The 22,150-nt window shown below is 33.4% G+C and overlaps 2 protein-coding genes across 4 annotated transcripts; one reads left to right on the top strand and one right to left on the bottom strand.

Annotated features, from left to right (window-relative positions):
- Positions 1-6,210: 6,210 nt before the first annotated feature.
- Positions 6,211-10,292, bottom strand: LOC121266118 (G-type lectin S-receptor-like serine/threonine-protein kinase SD3-1). Of its 3 annotated transcripts, none has more exons than XM_041169846.1 (2): positions 10,047-10,292; positions 6,211-8,722 (listed from the first exon to the last, which is right to left on the bottom strand). In XM_041169846.1, exons 1-2 carry the CDS (start codon positions 10,066-10,068, stop codon positions 6,444-6,446), a joined length of 2,301 nt encoding a protein of 766 aa, XP_041025780.1. In that variant the 5' UTR covers positions 10,069-10,292; the 3' UTR covers positions 6,211-6,443. The 3 variants fall into 3 exon arrangements, with proteins under 3 accessions (XP_041025780.1, XP_041025781.1, XP_041025782.1); XM_041169847.1 differs by lacking the exon at positions 10,047-10,292 and adding an exon at positions 9,105-10,000 and having other exon boundaries at positions 6,211-8,731; XM_041169848.1 differs by lacking the exon at positions 10,047-10,292 and adding an exon at positions 9,105-10,000.
- A 4,602-nt stretch (positions 10,293-14,894) lies between these two features.
- On the top strand, positions 14,895-18,860 carry LOC121264751 (zinc finger CCCH domain-containing protein 30-like). Its single transcript, XM_041168053.1, has 2 exons — positions 14,895-15,110; positions 16,302-18,860. The coding sequence occupies exon 2, from the start codon at positions 16,321-16,323 to the stop codon at positions 18,511-18,513; it is 2,193 nt and encodes a 730-aa protein (XP_041023987.1). The 5' UTR covers positions 14,895-15,110; positions 16,302-16,320; the 3' UTR covers positions 18,514-18,860.
- Positions 18,861-22,150: the final 3,290 nt, after the last annotated feature.

Here is a 22,150-nt window from a genome sequence, read left to right as displayed (position 1 = left end):
ACGAAAAAACTCATGGATATGAATATCTATATATCCCTTTGTGTGTGTATCAAACCACTGATCAAACGGTCACCACCCGCACGAGAGCTCCTTTATTGGATGCTGTTTATAAAATATCCATGCATAATGCATCATCATGATGTTGAGTTCCTGTTCCTTGCAGTACTTCATGAATTAATTTATTTTAAAATAAATATAGATAGAATTCACTATTGAGAGTATCTATTTTATACATATGATGTGATATCATCTAGACCATACATCTCTCTAAGTGAGTGTTAGGAACGATCAATCAAAAATAGCCATGCAGTAAGTGTAAAGTGTACATTGCTACAATGACTTCTTTCTAACATTACTCATTAATATATATAATTCAAAAAGCAGTGTTACTCGGTCGTCCATTTAACTGTAAGGGAATTTTGATTTTTTTTCTCATATTTTTTAAATATTTTTAAAAAATAAAAAAAAATACATCAATACATTAAAAATTATTTTCTTAATCATTAAGTAAATTTTTTTTTTTAAAAAATTAAATACATTAACGATAAAATGAATAAACAAAAGGAGAGGCCAAACTAACGTTTTCCTAATTCAAAATACCCTGACACCCACCATCCATCATGATCTACCCCACAATACCAAAACTGCTGGGGTACTACTACTGCTTAGTGCTTATCTTACCCCCTTTCTCATTTTTTCATATGATTATTGATGACATAGCTCTCAGTTTCTTGTCATCATTCATGTCTATATCCACCCAATGGGATACGGGAAAGGCTGCAAACTAATTCAACATAATTAGCATGCATGGGGCTATATATCGGTTGACCAAAAAAAAAAAAAAAAAAAAAAAATTTATTTGTAAACAAATAATATTCTGATGTTCTAACTCATGAAAGATTTTGTGTTTGCTAGAAAAATAATGAATCTAACCTAAATATGGTAAGTACAAAAATTTCACTTGTATTTGAAAATTGTACAATTAGATCAATTAGATAAATCAATAGTTTGAATTTTTAAAACTTAGTTTGATTAAACTGGGTTTCATTTTGTGTTTACAATTATTAAAATGTGAAAATTATCTTATAATATGATAAAAGTTTTGAATGATAAGTTTAATATCCTGAGTTAGAAACCTGCTCTCCGCCCTCCAAGTGAAGAAAGCAAGAAAAATCCAATGCAATTCTTCTAAGTTTATATTCAAATATTTGAATTGAAATTTATAGATCACACTAATTAATCTTTGAGTAATGCTACTATATTCCTAATTTATATCACTCATTTACCCTTTGATTTCTTCTATCTTTTTATTTTTATGTTTTTAGTATCTTTTAATAAGTCAACTAGCATCATATATCAAGAGAGCAAAATGAGTAGTATAATTTAGGGGCATAGTAGCATTTAGTGTTATAATTGAGTCAAGCCGGTCTTTAGCTTACCGAGCTCGGCTCGACTCAAAAAACTTAAACTCGAGCTTGAGCCTGAGTTCGAGATTTTTATTTAACCTTTGTTCAAGCTCGACTCGGTAAGTTAAATTTCCAACTCGAGCTCGAGCTCATCGAGTTGTTTATTTTTTTTAAAATTTTTTGAATAAGATTTAATAATTAATAAATTAGATAAATAAAAAATATAATATTGAATTTGTACAACTAACAAGTAGAACCTCTATTGAATTATAAGATTTTAAAATTTATAAATAATTAATATATAGCTAGTTGATATTTATCTATAATAACAATATTATATGCCTACATAAATTATTAATGCATACACTTAATATGATAGCATATATCTATTTTATATATGGTCTCCACATATTAGTATATGAAATTATTAAATCTTATTGACTGATTATTGTACAAATTATAAAGTTATAAAGCATATTTAATATATAGGCACAAGTAATTAGGTTACATATTATATATTTAATTATAAAAATGTTATGCTTATATTATTAGCTAATAGATATATATATATATATATATACATATGTGTATGTATATATTTATCAATATATGAATGAGTTTTAATCGAGTCGAGCTAATGAGTCTACTTAGACATAAATGAGCAGATCGGATCTTAACGGATTTTAGTCGAGTCGAGTTTAGCCGGATATATTGTAGTATTTACTAAGTGAGCGAGTATTTGCTTTCACGGTCTAGTTTTTTTTTTTTTTTTACAAGTTGAGTTTAACCTATCAATGCAAATAGACTGGTTAATTTACATGAGCCTTAATAGCATTTCTCTTAATCTTCACACATAATGTTAAAATCATGATTTCTTTGTTCATTTCCATAACTCATTAAATCCATAATTGAATTTTGCTTGATGGGTCATATTTTACTTTACAAACACAATAGCGTGGCCTGAAAAATCATAGGAAATTTCACGTCAAGGTTAGAAGGCACTGTCAGTGACTCGGTGGCGAAAAGGTTGGCTGGAAAGCGCAAAATTAAGAAGAATATTCAATCAACATGAGATCGCGTTCGAAATCAACTTTTTCTCAACTATTTTCTTTTTATTTCAATTTTCATTAGGTCCACCCAAAATAGAGAATTTTTTTTTTCCCAACCAACACGAGAAATAAGATACCAAGAGAATGGCATTAAGGTAGAGTTTAAATAGTGAGATGAGATAAGATGATTTTAGATGAAAGTTAAATAAAATATTGTTAGAATATTTTTTTTAATATTATTATTATTTTGGGATTTAAAAAATATGATTATTTATTATATTTTATGTAAAAATTTATAAAAATAGTAATGATGAGATGAATTGAGAGGATTTTGATATCCAAACTGAGTTATACTAAACCTATAAATATTTAAGCTACTTTTTAGATATCCGAGGTCAAAGTTTTCAAAATAAAATGTTAGATTTATGATGTAACAACGCTCTAAGGGAGACCCAAATCACATATTGACCTATATTTTAAAAAGAAATGATATTTGCAGTCGAGGTGAGCAAGCGTCATGCAATTGTTTTGAAAAGAGTGAGTAAATATAAGATTCACATGAAAAAAATTATTTTTTTAATAATAGACTTCGCTATTTTTCAAAATGATTGTGCGGCGCTTGCGTACTCTATAATTGTACGTAGCATTACTCTATTTAAAAAGAATTAGTTGATTGATACAATTGAAATTTCAATATTAGATACAGCAAGAACTTTTCATTGCTAATGTTAAAGCTCATACACAACTCTTATTGCTAAGTATGAAATATGACACATAATGCAGAAAATGCATATAACAAACACATACAAACTGAAGTAAGTACTCTCGAAAAAAACTCCAACGAAGCATGGGCATGCATACAGATCAAACACATATAATTTCTAGTAAGGAAACAAAAGATCATAGAGCTAATTAAAAACTGCATGCATTTGCCATTAATAATTCAAAAGATGAGCATCTTTCAGAACAGAACACTGAGGCCGTACGTTGCAATATTAAGTTCTAGATCATCATGATGAGTCACCTCCAAAGTCATAACGTCCAATATCGATTGTCAGATTTTCTGCAGTGCAACTCACGCCGGGATGTTCTGAAATGCTAAGAAGAAGAAAAGCTCTATATCGGGAGGAGCATAAAATGCTATAGGAGATCTATTTGAAACGTAGCTTGAAGTTACTCTTCTCTTCTTTGGAGCAGGTGGACACGATGAGGAGATATCGGGTATTCTGAATCTTCGAGCCTTTGGTGTGGAGCAGCCATTAATGGCCACTATATCTTGATCACTATTCTCATCCTGCTCATGGCTGTTGATCATCATGCAGTTCCATGATTCTTTGAAGCTTGAAGCAGGAGTACTAGTACTAGTACTACTCATGCAAGCACAAGGCAAGGCCGCCATTGATGTACTTTCTTGGCCTTTTGATATGGTTTCCTCGCACTTGAACAAGGCCGGAGTGCAGCTGCTTGAGGCAGATAGCCGTGCCATTGGAAGTGTTGGATATATGAAACTGGTGCTTCAGATTTATCAGAAGAAAAGTTGAAAAGTACAACCTACTATCCTAAAGTTGATATAGAAAATGGCCCCTTTTTTGGATTCCACTAAAACTCAACTAGTGCAAGCACAGACACCACCAAGTCACTAACACTTGAAAGCTGACGGAATCAGCAACAAAAAAAACTTCCAAAACACCCATTTAACTATTTCAGATCTTCCATGGAAAGCAATAGGAGGGATTCAAAAGTAGTACTTTCTAACATCTATAAAATAAAGTAAATGCATGCAAATATATAGTACTAGCTATACGCGAGATCGATCATAACTACAACTACTACCACTAGAAGATAAATTTTATTCAAAAGCTCTACCAAATCCTGATAAGATTGAAAGCGTTTTGGACACAGAAATAACGGAAGTTATACACGTACATCGTAAATCAAACCACCCCCCATTCTATTTCTTGGAAGTTTATATGATTGCATGCACTGTATAGAGAGAGAGAGAGAGAGAGAGAGAGAGAGAGTTGCCATTTAAATATATTTTCTATATCTTGATAGGGTTAGATATATGTAAGTTTCATGTCTCCTCTCTCCTATAGACTTGATAGCACCCACCGCCCACATGCAATTTGGTCTACCTGTTATGGATAATCTACTCGATCCGGTCTTAAAAGGTGCTGCTGGGTGCGTATTCTGTGATCAAGATTTTTTGGAGTTTTTATTTAAATTAATTAAGCCTCAAATAAGAAAGATACATGCTCATTATAAATATGATAAAATTCATTTTAAATGTATATCTCTCTTATTTAATATCTTTTTTCGTAATTCACCTAATTATATATATGATCCTTAGCTGCATAAATCATGTGAATTTACGAATAACCAATCAAAAGAGAGTGGAATCTGCCAAAAGCAAAAGTAAATCTGCTAATTAACATACATAAAGAGTCCTGCTATAGCCGGTAGCTTTTTCCCAATCTTTATATAAAATAGAGGTAGGAGGTGTTCAACTTTGGAAGGCACAATGATGATCGGCGATTTAAAAAAAAAAAAAAAACACACAAAATACTGCAGAGCCCACTGGGAGGAATATAGTACCACAAGCCCATGAAGCACCCTCTCTCTCTCTCTAATTTTGTTTATAATCATCTTCACACACTATATATCACACTTATTTTTAATATTTTTAAAATTTTTTAGTGTAAAATTTTTCCTATATTAATTGAGTTATTTTACACATTATCCATATATCATGTAAAAAAAAATTAAAATTTTAAAATTATGTATAATATGATATGAAGATAACAAGTAGAATTTTTCATATATACAATGTCAGTCTTACACCCAATTGCAAGAATATTCATTTATTAAAAGCTATATTTTGGCATCACCTTATTTAATGTTTTTCATTCTACCCTGTTTCGGTGGATAACTTTTTACATTTAAAGAAAAAGTGTGTTTTCTGGAATAATCATGAAAGCATATTGGAAGAATCGCAGATATGCTTATTTATTATACGGTGAAATCATTTTGGGTTCACCAAATGACTTCATGATCTCCATGAAATTATGTAATATTACTCTCTTTTATTGCTTTATTTTTAATGATTTGGTTTGGAATGAAAGGTTAAAAAAAAAAAAAAAAAACCTTTTTGAATTTAATGACCAGAGTTGCTAATATTCCTAATTTCCCATCATAGCAGACATTGAATTGAAGTTCCATGTATGTTACCCACGTTCCAACCAAAATACTTGGGGCTTATTTGGGTTGAGAAATGAAATGAAATAATTTTAGATGTAAGTTGAAAAAAATATTATTTTTTAATATTATTATTATTTTGAGACTTAAAAAAATTGAATTGAAATTTAAAAAAATTGAATTGTTTATTATATTTTGCGTGAAAATTTATAATGATAAAATAAAATGAAACACTTTTCGAATAAAAAAAGTAAGTTCCATGAATGGCAACCAAGGGAATCGCCCCTAATGTTGTTCCATTAATACATTTAGAGCGCATACTTTCCAGAAGCCATCTTCAAAGTTCGTCAGCTTCACAAAATTGACAAGGGCTGCTACAGTCGTAGGTTAACTGCAGCTAGTTTCTGCTTTTTAAAAGCTTAGATTACCTCTGGATAATCTCCACCACCAAACAGAGCCATATTAGACAGAAACCCCAAGAAATCAAAAACTAAGAAAGAACTCTACCTGGAATATCCAACCGATTTGCATGAAGAAAAATCACGTAAAAGATATCAAAGTCATGAAAGGGTGCTCAAAGATCTCATTAAGTACATTATTTTCTTCGCAATATCTTAAAGCCTCACATCAGTTGGGACGAAGGGCAGGGGGGTGGGGGGACTAGGGATGCCTGTCTCAAACAGATTGTCATCATCCTGCATTGTTAGTCCTACTGTACATGGTCAATGAAAGGAAAAAAAGAACATAACAAACAATCCACTAAAGTCAACTGAAATTCTTTTTATTCCAAGCATTACTCTGATGAATCTTCTTCTACTTCGACTGGCCTCCGGAAAAAAGGAGGTGGTGGGGGATCAACTGTCAATGTGCCTTCTAATACCTTAACCACCTCTCCCATAGAAGGTCTCATAAATTCGTTGCTTTGAAGACACCAAAATGCAACTCTCAATGCACGCTCCAGCTCCTCCAAATTTGCCCCACTATCAATAGCTTTATCTACTACATTCTCTGCCTGTCCCTCCATCCATTCCTTATAGGCCCACTCACCAAGGTTCTCAACCGCTCGACACCCACTGACCAATCTCAATACCATCTCACCAAAATCCTTCACATCCTTTTCTGCAGAAAATTCATGGTTTGATGCCTCACCATTTACTCTCCAAAGACCAAATTCAGTCACCTTAGCCTCTAGATTTTCATCTAAGACAACGTTTTCACACTTCAAATTCCCATGGCTTACAAACTCCCTACACCCTGCGTGCAAATAACAAACAGCCCTTGCCACACTTAAGCATATGTCAATCCTCTTTCTCCAATCCAGCCTCTTACTCAATTTAGAATCTTCAATGTATCTCTCCACAGAACCATTCTTTACATACTCATAAACCAAAAGTCTGTGACTTAATTCACAACAATAGCCCTCCAACTTCACAAGATTTTTGTGGTGAATATTTCCAATTTTTGATACTACACTACGGAACTTTCTTTCTTCTATGTTACCTTTCAGGTCTTTGATTGCAACGGGTTGGTTGTTCGGTAGCGTGCCTTTGAACATCTTTGGTCCCATTTGGCACTTGAAATTCCCTGTAAGGTCCTTGAGTTCAGAGAAGGATAACACAATTAACCCCTTTGAGTTATGGCCTGTGTAAGCTAATAATACTCTCTTCCGAATTGCAGTTCTTCTTTTGTAGATGAAGAAACCAAATACCAACTGAAATACAAAAAACACAGCCAATGTGCCTGAGGACACTCCAATTAGACAAGGAATGCAATGCTTATAAGACTGTATGGGTGGAGAATGAGCAGGGGAGACTACGTTGAGATTGGGATTAACAGCTAAAGGATCTGAACATCTCTTGACAAAAGATATTGAGCGTACAGAGGCGTCCGAATAACCAGTGACATACTGAGTTCTCTTCAGTCGGCATTCTCCTGATCCATCATTTGTGAATGTTGCAACTGTACAGTGTGGATCATTAACGCAGAAGTTTTCACATTGCTGTAAACTAGTTAGGATAACTGAATCTTCTGGTGGGTATATCCCATATAGATTGGTGTGCTTATACACCATCATATTGGAATTTGATTGACACTGCTGATATGGAACTAAACATTTTGAGTTATAGTCTGTTGTAACTTTAAATGGACATTTACAGTCAGAGGACCCCGTTGAAGTGAGGGCACAGATACCACGCTGTCCACATGTTGCAAATACGTTGCACTGGTTCTCAACAGCTTGCCAGACCGATCTCCAAGCATGTGATGCTTCTGCCCATGAGTATAACCGGAGATTACCATCAACATCCAACCGAAGAAACCGGTATTTTACAGAGTCATTGTGATCTTGTCCAAACACTGACCAAACAAGTTTCAGTCTATGGTCGCGGAGTTGCAGCGCTCCGCTAGAGGTCAGGGAAGCAGTGACATTTGAACTAATGGGGCTTCCACCTGTCCAGTAGATAACATGACTTTCCCACCTTAATTGTAGCTGGCCAGAAGCATTTACATAAAGACTGAAGTAACTAGACGTTGAATTTCTGCTTGCAGCTCGAAGTGTTTGAAAAACAGATAATGTCTGTCCTGGAAGAAGAGTGTCGGATGGAGTATCGAAACTTTGCCAGCGGACATCTTTCTCGCTGTTCAACAGAACAAGATTTCCATCATCACGAAGAACAGCTGAAACAACTGATAACATGCTTGTTTGGCTGGTCCAAACAGCCATTCCCTTAACTGAATCAAACAAAAACAGTTCTCCATTCTGGCTAAGCTGAAAATAAGACTTGTTACCGACTGTGACATCAACGCCAGCAACCCAGATAACCTTCCTTTCTGCAACCGGAATAGAATCCGACTTGAAACAGATCCCTATGCTGTATTGATTAGGTTGATCCGGGAGGTCAAAGAATCCAAGCGCAAAATCACCGTTGGATGAGACCCAAAAGTTATTCTCAGCTACAGAAAGGTTTGAACCCAAGGGAATTTGCCCAACCACAACAGTAAGTAGCGAAAGCCCAATAGAGAAACATAGCAGGAAAGGCGAGTCAAGTGGAGACATGTCCCGTTTAAGCATATCTGAATATGCTTAGAGATGCAGAAAATAAACAGAACGATCAGTTTCACTGCTCTTCATAGTTCATTTAGACTATGTTATTCATAGTTCATTTAGACTATGTTACAGCTAATTGAACCTAATTTCAAAATAAGCACAAAGTAGGAAGAGCTCAGATTTCCGACGCAGAGCATCATGCAGAATATGAGGGAACAAGAGTTCAAGATAACCACCACTTCTAGCATAAATTATGGGTACAAAATCAAACACGTTGAACCACATTTCAACATTTATTAGGTACGACGAGGTGGCAGTTTTTCCAAGTTTCAGTCTCAGACAAACAACACTCAGGATGAACCAAACTGCTGATTCAACAGGAAACTAAAAATATTCAGAGTTTGGTACCTGAAAAGATAGTCAGAGTCCCAGAAATTCAAGAGGGCCGCCGGGAAATGCCACCACCATGACTCTCGCAAAAGGCAAAATTATCCAAAGCTCTCACCTTTGGGCCCATAGCATTATATTTGACATGCGAAACCAATGAGCGATGATTTGAATAGCATATAACCTACTCAAGTGAGGACTGGGGTTACAGAGTAAAAATTGGGCTGTAAAGGAAGGAACAAGGAAAAGGGTGTATTTTTTTTTTTTTTTTTTCTTTTTTACTTTCTAAAGAAAAGTGGGGATGGGATTGAAAATAATGGGTCTGGGATTGCAGTCGAAGAACTTTGATGTACACATGGGACCCAAAAATTAGGCCAATGGGATGCACACTCAGGCAATGCAATCGCTTTCAAGGCTCAAAAGGGTACCGGCCCTTTTCAGCGATATTGCAGGCATACCAGCTGTGAGAGACAGAGGAGAAGAGTCGCCGGGGAGGTTGGAGTTACAGTACAGGACGTATGGGCACTGTGTGAAAGCAAGCAAGTCTTGGGTCACAGAAAAGGGAAAGGGTTTTGATTCTTGAAACGGTCTTTGCTTGCTTCCTTTTTAGATTTTCAAAATTTTTTTCCATCAGGTGACATTATTAATTGAAAGTTTACACTGAGATAAGCTTCTAGACAAGAGACCGCCTCGAATTTTGAGACCGTCGGACGAAGGAACATGGACTCCGGCTCCACCAAAAGGTCCAAAACACCTTTACCTCCAGTTTCCTATGCTTTTGCCAATTAAAAAAAAAAAAAAACATTAAAATTAAAAATTCCTACACACCTTATAGAAAGTAAAGCTTTCCTGTACAATGGTATTTCTTACCACAATGGTTTTTCCTGAAATATAGATTCCTCAAGCGATAGAAACTAATAATAAGAGATATAATAATTAGTACTTGATTAATGGGTTACATACACAGTGTTCCGACCAAACACATCCACACCACATGACTGCTGAAACAGATTACTGGAGAAATCCCAGCTATCTTCGAAAGAAATATTTGAAAAGCATGGTTATTATTAAAATGAAGTAATTTTTACGAAACGAGAAGATAATTCTCAAAGGTATCATCATCAATAAAAGTGTGAGGTGGAAGAGAGATTCTCTCCTCTCTCTCTTTTTTGAAAGGCACATAAATTAAACTATACAAAAGGCATGTTGCGGTGCATGCAACGCAAGAAAGTAGCTTTTCCTTCTCTCGAGTTCTCGATTGCAGTGGACCCTACGCCTACTTGCTAATTCATACCCATGCGGACGATTAAACAAAAGCTGAAATATGTATTTAAAGCTGATTCATAAACAATTTCTTTTTCAACTGCTCCCTTATTAAAAAAAATATTATTTCTTATAAAAATATTTAAAAAAACTTATGTAAATCTTAAAACTGTAAAAAATCGTTTTTAATCTATTTTATCTTATTATTATAATTTTTTTAAATTTATATATAAAATATAATAAATAATTCAATTTTTAAAATTTTTAAAATTATAATAATATTAAAAAATAATATTTTAACAATATTATACTAAAAAAAAATCTCACTGTCCAAATAGTTACTAAATATAATTCCTCATAAAAGTGACATGTTAATGCAATTTATTTTTGTCAGATAGGACAACAAAAACTTGTATGTTATAAAATATTTTACTTAATTTGGGAAAATTTTGCAGGAAAGATATGGCAAAGTTGGTAATCAGGGAAACGAAGAACGTCTTATTGGGTCCCACGTACGGCTTTCAAGTAATAAACAACAACTCTTATGTATTATATCGATGAATGTCACAAAAAATTGTGATGATTTTAGGTGGAGGTCAGGTCACTGCATCTCATGTGATCTATTTATCTGTCATCCATTACTACCGTAATAATTATTTCGTCGTCTTTAGCTTTTCCACCATCGACACCTCGTTACTAACCTTTGGATTCCATTTCTCGAAAGGAAAAATTTAATGGTAAACGATTTTACGTATTAATATATATATTTATTTAATATAATTAATCAGAAATTAAATTTTATTAAAAATAATATTAATTTAAATTTAAAATATGATGATAACAATATTTTAAACTTTATATAAATCATTTCTTTATTATTTTCTCCGAACAGTATTAATCATTATTCTTACCCAAGTTGGTTTAGTCATATATGGGCTTACTCTTTTATAAGTGAGTGTAGAATGTAGTTGGTCTGATGCTTGGATTTCATGATATAGTTGGGCTTTAGCCACTTCAATTTCGTTTATAATTGGTTAAAGACCACTGCTTGTATAAATACTGCATTTTTATTTTTGTAAAAAGGCTTTTGAATAATTTTATTGCAGAAAGTTATATGACTTTTGTTGTTGAAAATATCTATAACTTACAATGAGAAAGAAATAAATACATTGAGTATATTTTATAATATTAATTAAATATTTAATATTATTTAAAAAATTCACTTGAGTACGCCTATTTCTCTCTAAATTAGAGTTCGATAAAAACAAAAATTCTAAAGGATCAAGTCCTAAATCTAATGATATTTTCTCTATTTTCTTCCAGGCATGGTCCTTAAATTTGACTTTTTGTTATTTTTCATTTTCCCTCAACTCTTTATTTATACATAATAACAATCCACTACAGTTTTTTTTTTTTTTTTTTTTTTTTTTTTTTGTAGAGGGAGTTTTGAATCCAAAACTTCAATTTTAGAGGTTAGAAGTTTATGTTAATCAGGCTATAGACCTTTGGCTCTATCAGACTGTATTACAAATAGCTCTATAGTACTTAATCTCATGATTTTTTCAAATTTTAATATAAATATAATTATTTATTTTACAGTCAAAACATATTCTTTAATCTTTATATTCACCGTCCATTTTTTTTTTTAAAAGGCTAAGATGCTATCTCCCATAAATTTCTGAAAATTTTTAGACTTATATCTTAAAAAAATCTTCTATATAAAACCTCGCCCTTGTTTGTTTTTCTCTTTGTCACTACAGTTAATTTTTTTTTTTAATCATGATTTGCATAAAAATAAATATAAAATGAAAAAAAAAAACTGCTGAAATAAAAGCTCTATTATAGTAAATATTAACAAATAAAATAAAAAGGTAGCGAAAGAGAAATCACGTCAAATGTCCATATCTGTGTGGAAGACACACTTGTCAGCCAAGAGAAGCTGAAATGTTGAAAAACAGGGGTCTCGGATTAGCCTATTCTCTCTACATTCCAACAGTCCTCACTCGATCTCGTTTTGTTACACATGTGACAAGATAAATTAAGGTAAAAAATTTATAAATAATGGTAAGATAGTTTATAAATAATAATGAAATATTTTGAGTTAAATTTTTATGAGAATTAGAAAGAAAAAGTTTAATAAAAAAATTATAATATAATTTTTATTTTGAAATTTAAAAAAATTAAATTATTTTTTATGTTTTGTTTAAAAATTTGAAAAAGTAAGAATGATTTGGTAATAATTATATGAAAATTTGAAATTGAAAAATATTTGTATTTGAATGGTATTTAGATGTCGAGATAAGATGAGATGATTTGAAATGCTTGTGAAGCCAAACTAGGCCCTAAGGGTTGTTTGGATGTTGAAATTATTTCATCTCATTTTATCATATATATAAATATTTAAACACTATTCAAATATATACTTTTCAATTTCAAATTTTTAACTTTTTTTATCTAATCATCATAATTTTTCTAAATTTTCAAATAAATATAAAAAATAATTCAATTTTTTTAAATACTAAAATAAAAATAATATTAAAAAACAATACTCTAACGATATTTTTACTTTATAATATTTTTATTCAAAATATTCTCCAGCATTTTCCAAAACTCTACAAAATAGCATAACTCAAATTATTTCACTATTATTCATAAATTATTTTACTATTATTTACTTATTTTCGTATCATCTTATTCTCCAAACAAGTCATAATCATCGCTCAGGCCCAAGTCTCCTGTCCGAGTGTAACACACAAATACCTGTATATTTAAGTACAATATATTCTCTTTCACTTTCTGTTTTAGTCAACTGGGGCGGCTGCAAAAGGTTTTTTCTTTCCAATTTTTTATTTCTTTTTCTGCATATTTGATTTTATTTTAAAAAATAAAGTTCAAAGGTTTTTATTTAAAGTTATAATAAATACTGCTATCTCATCTTATATTATATTAACATAAATAGGAAATTTATAAGTTAATGAATTGCATCGCATTTCCACCGTATCATATAAATGAGACGAAAATAGAATAACGCTACATTTGAATTATTTTTTACAATTTTTATATAATTATATTTTATATTAAAAATGTAACACTATTCATCATATAATTATATAATTACAATTTTTTTACAATTTTTATTATCTATTAAAAATATAACACTATTCATGGTTAATTTTTTTTTTATCACATCACATAATATATTATCTTTCAGAAAAATAATATTCATCATAGGTGTGTTTTAATGTGATTTGACGCCGCAATTAACTAGAATTGATATGTTATTTGAATTCGAAAATGAGTTGAGATGAGTTGAGGTGAGTTGTTAATAATAATAAGATTTGTGAGTTAAAGTTAATGAATAGTAATGAGATGAGTTAAGATGAATTACGAATACAAACCGGAAGATCTCAGGCTCAATCCTGTGCAATTAAGGCTCGTTTGGAAATGGATATTATTTTAAAATTCTCATTTGTGTCATTTCATCTTATCTCATTTTCTCTTAAAATATAATTTAAATACAAAATTTTTAAATTAATCATTATATCTTTCTTAAACTTTTAATTAAAAAATAAAAATAATTCAATTTTTTTAAATTTTGAAACTCAAATAATATTATATAATTATATTCTAATAATATTTTTACTTTATAATATTTTTATTTAATTTTTTTTAATTTTAAAAATTTTAAAAATATTAATTTAAATTATTTAATTATAATTTATAAAATTTTCACCTTATTTCATTCTAAAACAAGCAGTTCCGATGTCTCTGATTGGTGGACGCCAGCACCTTCTTCCAATCCAGTCTATTCGACCACGCAGACGAGCGCACTCTCACCGGCTCGGCCCGGTCACTCAACCCGATCATTAACTTAACCAGGAAGTCATCCCGTACCCTTGCACTTCCCAATCCAGTTTCCCAGGGACACTTCTAAAGTGCGTTTACGCTGGGTAGATTTCACCTGTTGAGCAGAACAACGAGCTTCATCAACGTGTAGACGATCTATTGGTTTTAGCGAGCAGTGACCTGCAATAAATTGGAGCCAGGGAGATTAGGTTGCATTTTGGACTTGTGAGGAGGATGCACTAGATTTCTACCTTTCGGAATTTAACATTCTTTAGGTTGAATTTCCACAGAATTTGACCCCGAAGACTGGGTTAAATTATTACAAATGCGTCCTATTCGTCTACTTTCTTTCTACTGCTCGAGCACCAATCGATCAACGAATATTTGCCACGTCCGCACACTGTGGCGTGTCTATCCAAAAAACTGATGTCAGAATGACTTTTCTGCCATCATCGTATTGCGTGGCACGATGCCATTGCTGAGTGTAAAAGCACAAGGTACAGCCCGAGAATATTCAAATCCGTGCTCAGTGCGTTTTGCCTTTTTTTGAATTTTGAATTTTATTTTCTATCGCTCTCACAGTATAGGCGATTATTTCAAAACACCCGATATATATATATATATATATATATATATATATATTTAAAAAATAATTAAAAAATTAAAGCAGTCGATTTATTAATTAATATATATTTATATTTTCCATGAGAAAGCAGAACATAGTAAATGGATGGAAGAAGGAGAACAAGCATCTCTCTCTGTCCCTCTTTCGCTTTTCTTTACAACTTTGTCGCTCAGATAAGTTTCCCCACAGATTTTCTCGGAGTCCAGTCACTCTTGCTGCAAAGCTTTTAGATCTGCCTCACGACTCAACTGCATGGTGCTTGCTTCGCTTCCTTAAGTGGAAGAAAAAATCTGGTAAGATTCGGTCTTAGCACAGTGCCTCTCCACTCTCAAATTGATTGTTGACTTGTCTTGGTTTTATTTGTGCTTGATCTCTCTCTCCGTCCGAACCCATGTGGTATGTTCCAGTGTGTGATCACGTGGAGGAAGATAGTCTTCACGAGTAGTTTCTAGTTTTGGTGTTTGCAAGCTTTCAAATTCCTAGCTAAAAATAGGTAAATGTTTGGTTTGAATCAGAGTTCATGTGTCTCTGATCCGTGCTACGGTCCTTGGAAGTCTGTGTGATTATATTGGCTGCTATGATTGTGGTCGTTGTTTCTTACATGCTTTTAATTATTGTTAATTTTACTTTTTTTTTTCCCGAAATATTTCTCCTTTTAATAAACATTTTGCTGGACATAATGACTCTTAGATTTCTTGAAAGATCATCCCTTCAATTGTTTCTTTGATCTCACCGTCTGATGGATTGTTTTGTTTTTGCAGTTTCAGAATTGAAAGATTGAAGCTTTTGATTTTCTTTAACCTCTGTTTGGACGTGCAAATTAATCTATGTCTTACGTTGTTTGGGTTGCTTAGTTTAGTAACAAGGAACAGTGTTCTTCGTCTTGGGTCCTTGACAGTGAAAAACGCCAAGTATTATTCATTCCAATAAAAAATAATTTCTTTACTTTTCTTACAATTCTTGGAAGCCGAAGAGAGAACATGTTTCCTCTTTTTTTTTTTTTTCCTTCAAATGCTTTCTTTTGGACTCATGGACAGAACAATAATTCCAGGTCGGCTGCACCGAAGAAATTAAGTTTGTGTACTATTTGTCATCGGTTGGAGAATTTAGATCAAATAGAAATATAAAATCCAGAACCGGGATTCATATGTTTAACTCACAAATTGCTTATGTTGCCTAATAGTTAAAAAAATTTTCATTGTCCTGTACTCAGTCCTAATCTCTGCCTGATTTTAATATTTAAAATCAATTTCTGCTTGTCGTCCGTTCTTGTACTCCCTCAGAAGCTATTACAGTCCAAACATTTGCCTTTGTTGGTTTCTTGTGATTCTGATTCAGTTTTTTGATAACTTTTCTAGATATTGTTTGGAAGGGGTTTGTGCTGGCAATTTCGTGGAGGGATATTTATATTATGTTTCTAAGCTTTTTGGATTGAATTAATACTGATTGCAAGTCTTGAACCTTACTGTTGTTATTTGCTTCAGACGTCCAGCAAATGAAAGTATGTGCTGTGTTTCAGAGCGGTTAAAACTCAGTTTGTCCCCAACATTAGCTTCTATTTCCATTGTCAAAAGTAGACCCTCCAACATAGACATGATGAACCACTTGACTGTTGAAACGGAAGATGCTTTTGCTAGTTTGCTTGAACTTGCTGCTAACAATGACATTGAAGGCTTCAAAAGATCGATTGAGTGCGATCCTTCTGGTATTGATGAGATTGGTCTGTGGTATGGTCGTAAGAAGGGCTCAAAGCAGATGGTTTATGAGCATAGAACACCTCTGATGGTTGCTGCTACATATGGAAGCATTGATGTCATGAAGCTGATCCTTTCTCTGTCCGAAGCTGATATAAATCGATCCTGTGGACTTGATAAAAGTACTGCCCTTCACTGTGCTGCCTCAGGTGGAGCTGTAAATGCTGTTGATGCTGTGAAACTGCTTTTAGCATCAGGAGCTAATCCAAATTTAATAGATGCCAATGGCCACTGTCCAATTGATGTTATTGTTGTTCCACCAAAGCTCCAAGATGTCAAATTGACTCTTGTAGAACTCCTTAAAACTGACGGCTCTAATGTTGAGCACAAGCTGACAATAGTAACAGGCACTTTGAGTTCGAGTTCGCCACCCCTTTCTTTGTCCCCTGAGAATGGATCCCCGTCCACTGCAGATTTTACTTCTTCACCAACAAAGATCAATTTTAGTGATCTCCCTGTATCTTCTTTGTCAGAGAAGAAAGAATACCCTGTTGACCCATCTCTCCCTGATATCAAGAACAGCATCTATTCGACTGATGAATTCCGAATGTATTCATTCAAGGTGCGGCCTTGTTCGCGTGCCTACTCTCATGATTGGACTGAGTGCCCGTTTGTTCATCCAGGGGAAAATGCTCGAAGAAGGGATCCAAGGAAGTTCCATTACAGCTGCGTCCCTTGTCCTGATTTCCGAAAGGGGGCTTGCAGGCGTGGGGATATGTGTGAATATGCTCATGGTGTTTTTGAGTGTTGGCTGCACCCTGCTCAATATCGAACCCGGATTTGCAAGGACGGTACCAATTGTGCAAGGAGAGTCTGCTTTTTTGCCCACACTGCTGAGGAACTCCGGCCACTATATGTATCTACTGGTTCTGCTGTTCCCTCTCCGCGATCAAGTACTTCTGGTGCCACAGCCATGGACTTTGCTGCAGCCATGAACCTCCTACCTGGCTCCCCTTCATCAGTATCTGTTATGTCCCCTTCACCATTCACTCCACCCATGTCTCCATCTGCTAATGGCATGTCACACTCTGCCTGGCCCCAACCAAATGTCCCAGCCTTGCATCTACCAGGAAGTAATGTTCAGTCCAGTCGCCTGAGATCTTCCCTCAATGCAAGAGACATTCCTGCAGAGGACTTTGATATGTTTCCAGATTTTGATTTGCAGCAACAGCAGCTCTTAAATGAGTTTTCTTGCTTCTCTCAACCATCTATGAGTTCTAATTCTCTGAACCGTTCTGGTCGGTTTAAAACACTAACCCCTTCAAATCTTGATGATCTATTTTCTGCCGAGAGTTCATCTCCTCGGTATACGGATCAAGCATTGGCTTCAGCTGTTTTCTCCCCAACACACAAATCAGCAGTTCTTAATCAATTTCAGCAGCAGGGCATGTTGTCCCCGATCAATACAAACTACTCCCCGAAAAATGTTGATCATCATTTATTGCAGTCCTCCTTTGCTGTTCCGACATCAGGGAGGATGTCTCCCCGAAGTGTGGAACCTATATCACCAATGAGCTCTCGGGTGTCCATGTTAGCTCAACGTGAGAAGCAGCAACAGTTTCGCAGCCTCAGCTCACGAGAACTTGGCTCAAACTCTGTTTCCATTGTTGGATCCCCTGTAAATTCTTGGTCTAAGTGGGGATCCTCAAATGGTAAGCTGGATTGGGCTGTTAGTACAGACGAATTAGGTAAGCTCCGCAGGTCATCTTCATTTGAGCTTGGGAACAATGGAGAGGAGCCGGATCTATCATGGGTTCAATCGCTTGTCAAAGAATCTCCAACTGATATCAAAGAAAAGCTAGCAACCCCTGATGTTGCTGCTACTGCATCGGCTGGTGAGGGTCCAACTATGACCTCGCAAATTGAATCGGTTGATCATGCTGTGTTGGGAGCATGGCTCGAACAAATGCAGCTTGATCATCTTGTGGCTCAGCAAAATTGAAGTCATTCTAACCGAGCCCTGAGGTAGTTAACAACAGATTTTAGTAAATAACTAGTGCCTGTCCAGATTTTGTTGGCGGTTGAGTGTGAGAAGAAGGTAACGGCAAACAAAGGAAGAAAGCAAGGGAGAAGTTTGAAAAAAAGGGGGAAAAAAGATTCATTTACGCCATTTATTACAACAGAAATTAGATAGGGTGAGAAACCGTCTGGGTTACATTCAGAAGAATGAACCCAGTATGGGTGTTTCTTTTTGGCTTCCAAATTTTAGGCAGCATATATTTCTGTCATTTTTTTTTTTCCCATCAAGAGAACCGTATTCGATTGGAATGAAAACCAGATTCTATGTTCCATCTTTTTTTCCTTTTTGAATAGAATAATGCTAAAGCCAAGGGAGTTGTGCACAAGAATAAAAAGGGGAGGGGAGGCATTATGGGTACTGTTCAAGACGGTCCTTCCGTAGAGTTTGAAATGTTTTGGGGTACCGTCCTTTCGAATCACCTCTAGGAAAATGCAAGAGGGTCCGTCCTTCTGTAGTGCTTAAAATGTGATTTGTCTGTTGGGGGATGAATGCAGAGCATGTTGTTTCTGATGTGATTTGGGAACAATGATGTGGGTTCGGCTGAGTGGGAACAGACAGGCTTATGGAGAAGTTATGATTCTATAATGATGTGACATTTAGTTAAAGCTGAACTGACGTTGTTACTCCATTATTTTAGCCTTTCTTTATCCTTTTATTTATTTATTTATTGGGTTCTTTCTTTTGGTTCTAATCCTCTTGTTCTATCTAAATTGGAAGTGGTTTGTGATGAGTGGGTTTATCAGGATGGCCTGCCTCGGACCTCACCCTCTGGCGGATTCCAAATCCCAGTAGTGGAGTGGGGGTTGGAGACTGTGGAATGTGCGTGGTGATTGTTGATGGGAAAAATGCCATTAGTAATTTAATAATAGATCGTATTCTTCGGTAAAGCATTTTTAGGATCTTGTGAAAAACATTACTTCTTTTACCGCAAGCGCTTATTTATTTTTTTATTATTATTTTATTTAATGATTAAGAAAATAATTTTTAATGTATTGGTATATTTTTTATTTTTTAAAAATATTTAATATATTAAAAAATGTAAAAAATAAAATAAAATAAATAACTTTATGATAGTGGGCATGCGTCAAAGTTGGACGGCACGTAAGCATCACTCATTCTTATAGTTATTAATGTCTAATCAATTGGCAATTGAATCCAATAGATTAATCGTAGTTCTAACTTCTACTGTTATCAAGGAAATCTTATATGAGTAAATTTATAAATTGACATGATACTTAGATTTATTTTACAATAAAATTAAATTTATAATTTAATATATTATATTAATTTATTTTTATGATATATATTTATTTTTTGTAATTAGAGCATTTTTTTAAAGATAAATATCTTAAAAACCATATCATCACATCTCTTTCTAGATTTTCTTTTTGTTTATATAGTTTTAAAGATAATATTCTCTTAGAAATGGACTCGAGAGAAATTTTAGGTCATTAAGGCTGTGTTTGGATGTTGAATTGAGTTGATAAAATATTGTCAGAATATTATTTTTTAAAATTATTATTATTTTAAAATTTAAAAAAATTAAATTATTTATTATATTTTGTATTAAAATTTAAAAAAATTATAATGATGAGTTGAGATGTATTTAAACCAATCGAAGAGGAAATTATAAAGAAAAACTATTTTAAAACTTATGATTTTTTCGGTTGTAAATTTGTTTTTAATCTTTTAATAATTCTATTTGTCATGACTAGACATTTCTGTTTATAAAGATTTTTCTGACAGTGATATAATTAGTTGTTTTCATTAGATGCCGTGGCTACATAACGTAAGGTTCCATTCCACATCTTTGATGGGTTGATAGAATTTTTTGTGAATTTCTATTGCCTTTTTTATTATTATTATTTTGAAGTGCGACAATGACCCTATGGAAGATTGTGGAAAAATCTCGTTAATAATGTTTTTATAATCTCTAATATTAGAACAATAAAGGAAGAAGAAAAAAGAAAAAAAAAAAAAAAGACGATGAAAATAGGAAGAATGAGAAAAGTGGGAAAGACGACACTGGATGGTGGGTTCCTTGTTGCAACGATTTTGATGGGTGCTTTTTCATTGTATATTCTGTTGAAAGATCATACGAAAATGATGAAATTTGTGTCTTTTTCTTTTGCTGCAGTGTCTGTTAATAAATAGAAAAAAAAGTAAAGTTAACCTAAACTTTGAATTTGTTCATATTTCGTCCGTTTTAACACTTTAAAGTAATGAATGAAATAAGATAAATGCTATGTATCAATTATTATTCACTCTTATATTTTATATCTATAACTTTTCATAGGGTGTATGAATATTTTTCATAGAGTATGAGATGTTTTTCATAAAGTGTAAGGTGGTAAATAGTGACTAATAGAAAAAAAAAATTTTATGAAACAGTTATCGTTATTTTTAATTAATTTAATAAAATTTAAATAAAAATTCATTTAAATTGTGACACTTTTAACTGACATAATTAAATATGATAAAGTGTAAATATAAAACAGGCCGTTCATGCAAAGAGGAGAAAAATAAAAAGAGTGAAAAGAGTGAAGAGTGAAACTTGCTCCCCTAAGTTCTAAGTTCTAACCTCTTCCTCGCTCACCCTTTCGTTTCGTGTCTTCTTCAAAATTTCACTAACGAAATCCTTGAAAGTAACTTTGAGGAAAAGTAACAAAAAAAGAGTTACCACCATGAAAATGGTTCTTGGCAAGTTGCTTTTAGGCAAAGTTGTAAACAGAGAAAAAAAAAAAAAAAAAAAAAAAAAGCAGGGGGATTCTGCATGCATGCTGACTTGTGGATTGGTGTCATCTTCTGCATCATTTCACCGCTGAGGTGAAGATGATTGATTTGGATCATTATAAAGGTAAATTTAAAAGTTGGGTGCATATTTCTCTTTTACTTAGTGTTAACTTCGTGTAAAGTTTTGTTTGTCCGTACGATATTGCTCATAAAAACCAGAGTGCAATGCGTGTGCCTATTTTACACGTTTAATATACATCATGTTGGCCTTTTCCAATATACTGAACTTGTAGAAGGAATTGAGTAAAAGAGGATTACACTAATGGGATAATTTTAAAATATCAATATTATTCTTTAATCTTATTTTCTATTGTTTTTTTTTTTTTAATTGGTAACTCAAGACAAAGCGCCAATTATATTAATGTCACATGACTCACATCCACGAAACCGAGTCTATTGTCTTTAATGACGGGTATTCGAGTGACTTTATATCCCAACCACTGCAACGAGAGACCATATTTAAAATAGGGCATATTTCAAAATGTATGATTCTTCTTGAAACCATTTGAACACATTTTGCGCAATGAAAGGCAAGAGTAGTCTGTGGTGGACATTTTGGTATGACAGATATGTTGGATTGTGGAGCTCAAACTCATACCATTTTAGTTTGTTGTTTTTCATTTCGCGAGCTCTCTCTCACTTTCTAGGCATTTTCAGGGATGTTGCTGTCTGGGTTACCTTTCCGAGTGGGAACAGCTACCATGCAAGCTTTTGCTCAAAGTATAGCAAAAGTGAAATGTTTTAAGTTATTTTTGGGTACCATTTG

The sequence above is a fragment of the Juglans microcarpa x Juglans regia genome, chromosome 5D, assembly GCF_004785595.1.
Source record: "Juglans microcarpa x Juglans regia isolate MS1-56 chromosome 5D, Jm3101_v1.0, whole genome shotgun sequence".
NCBI classification, from domain to species: domain Eukaryota; kingdom Viridiplantae; phylum Streptophyta; class Magnoliopsida; order Fagales; family Juglandaceae; genus Juglans; species Juglans microcarpa x Juglans regia.
The sequence above is the reverse complement of the archived record's forward strand: the minus strand, read 5'-3'. Positions and strand labels throughout refer to the sequence as shown.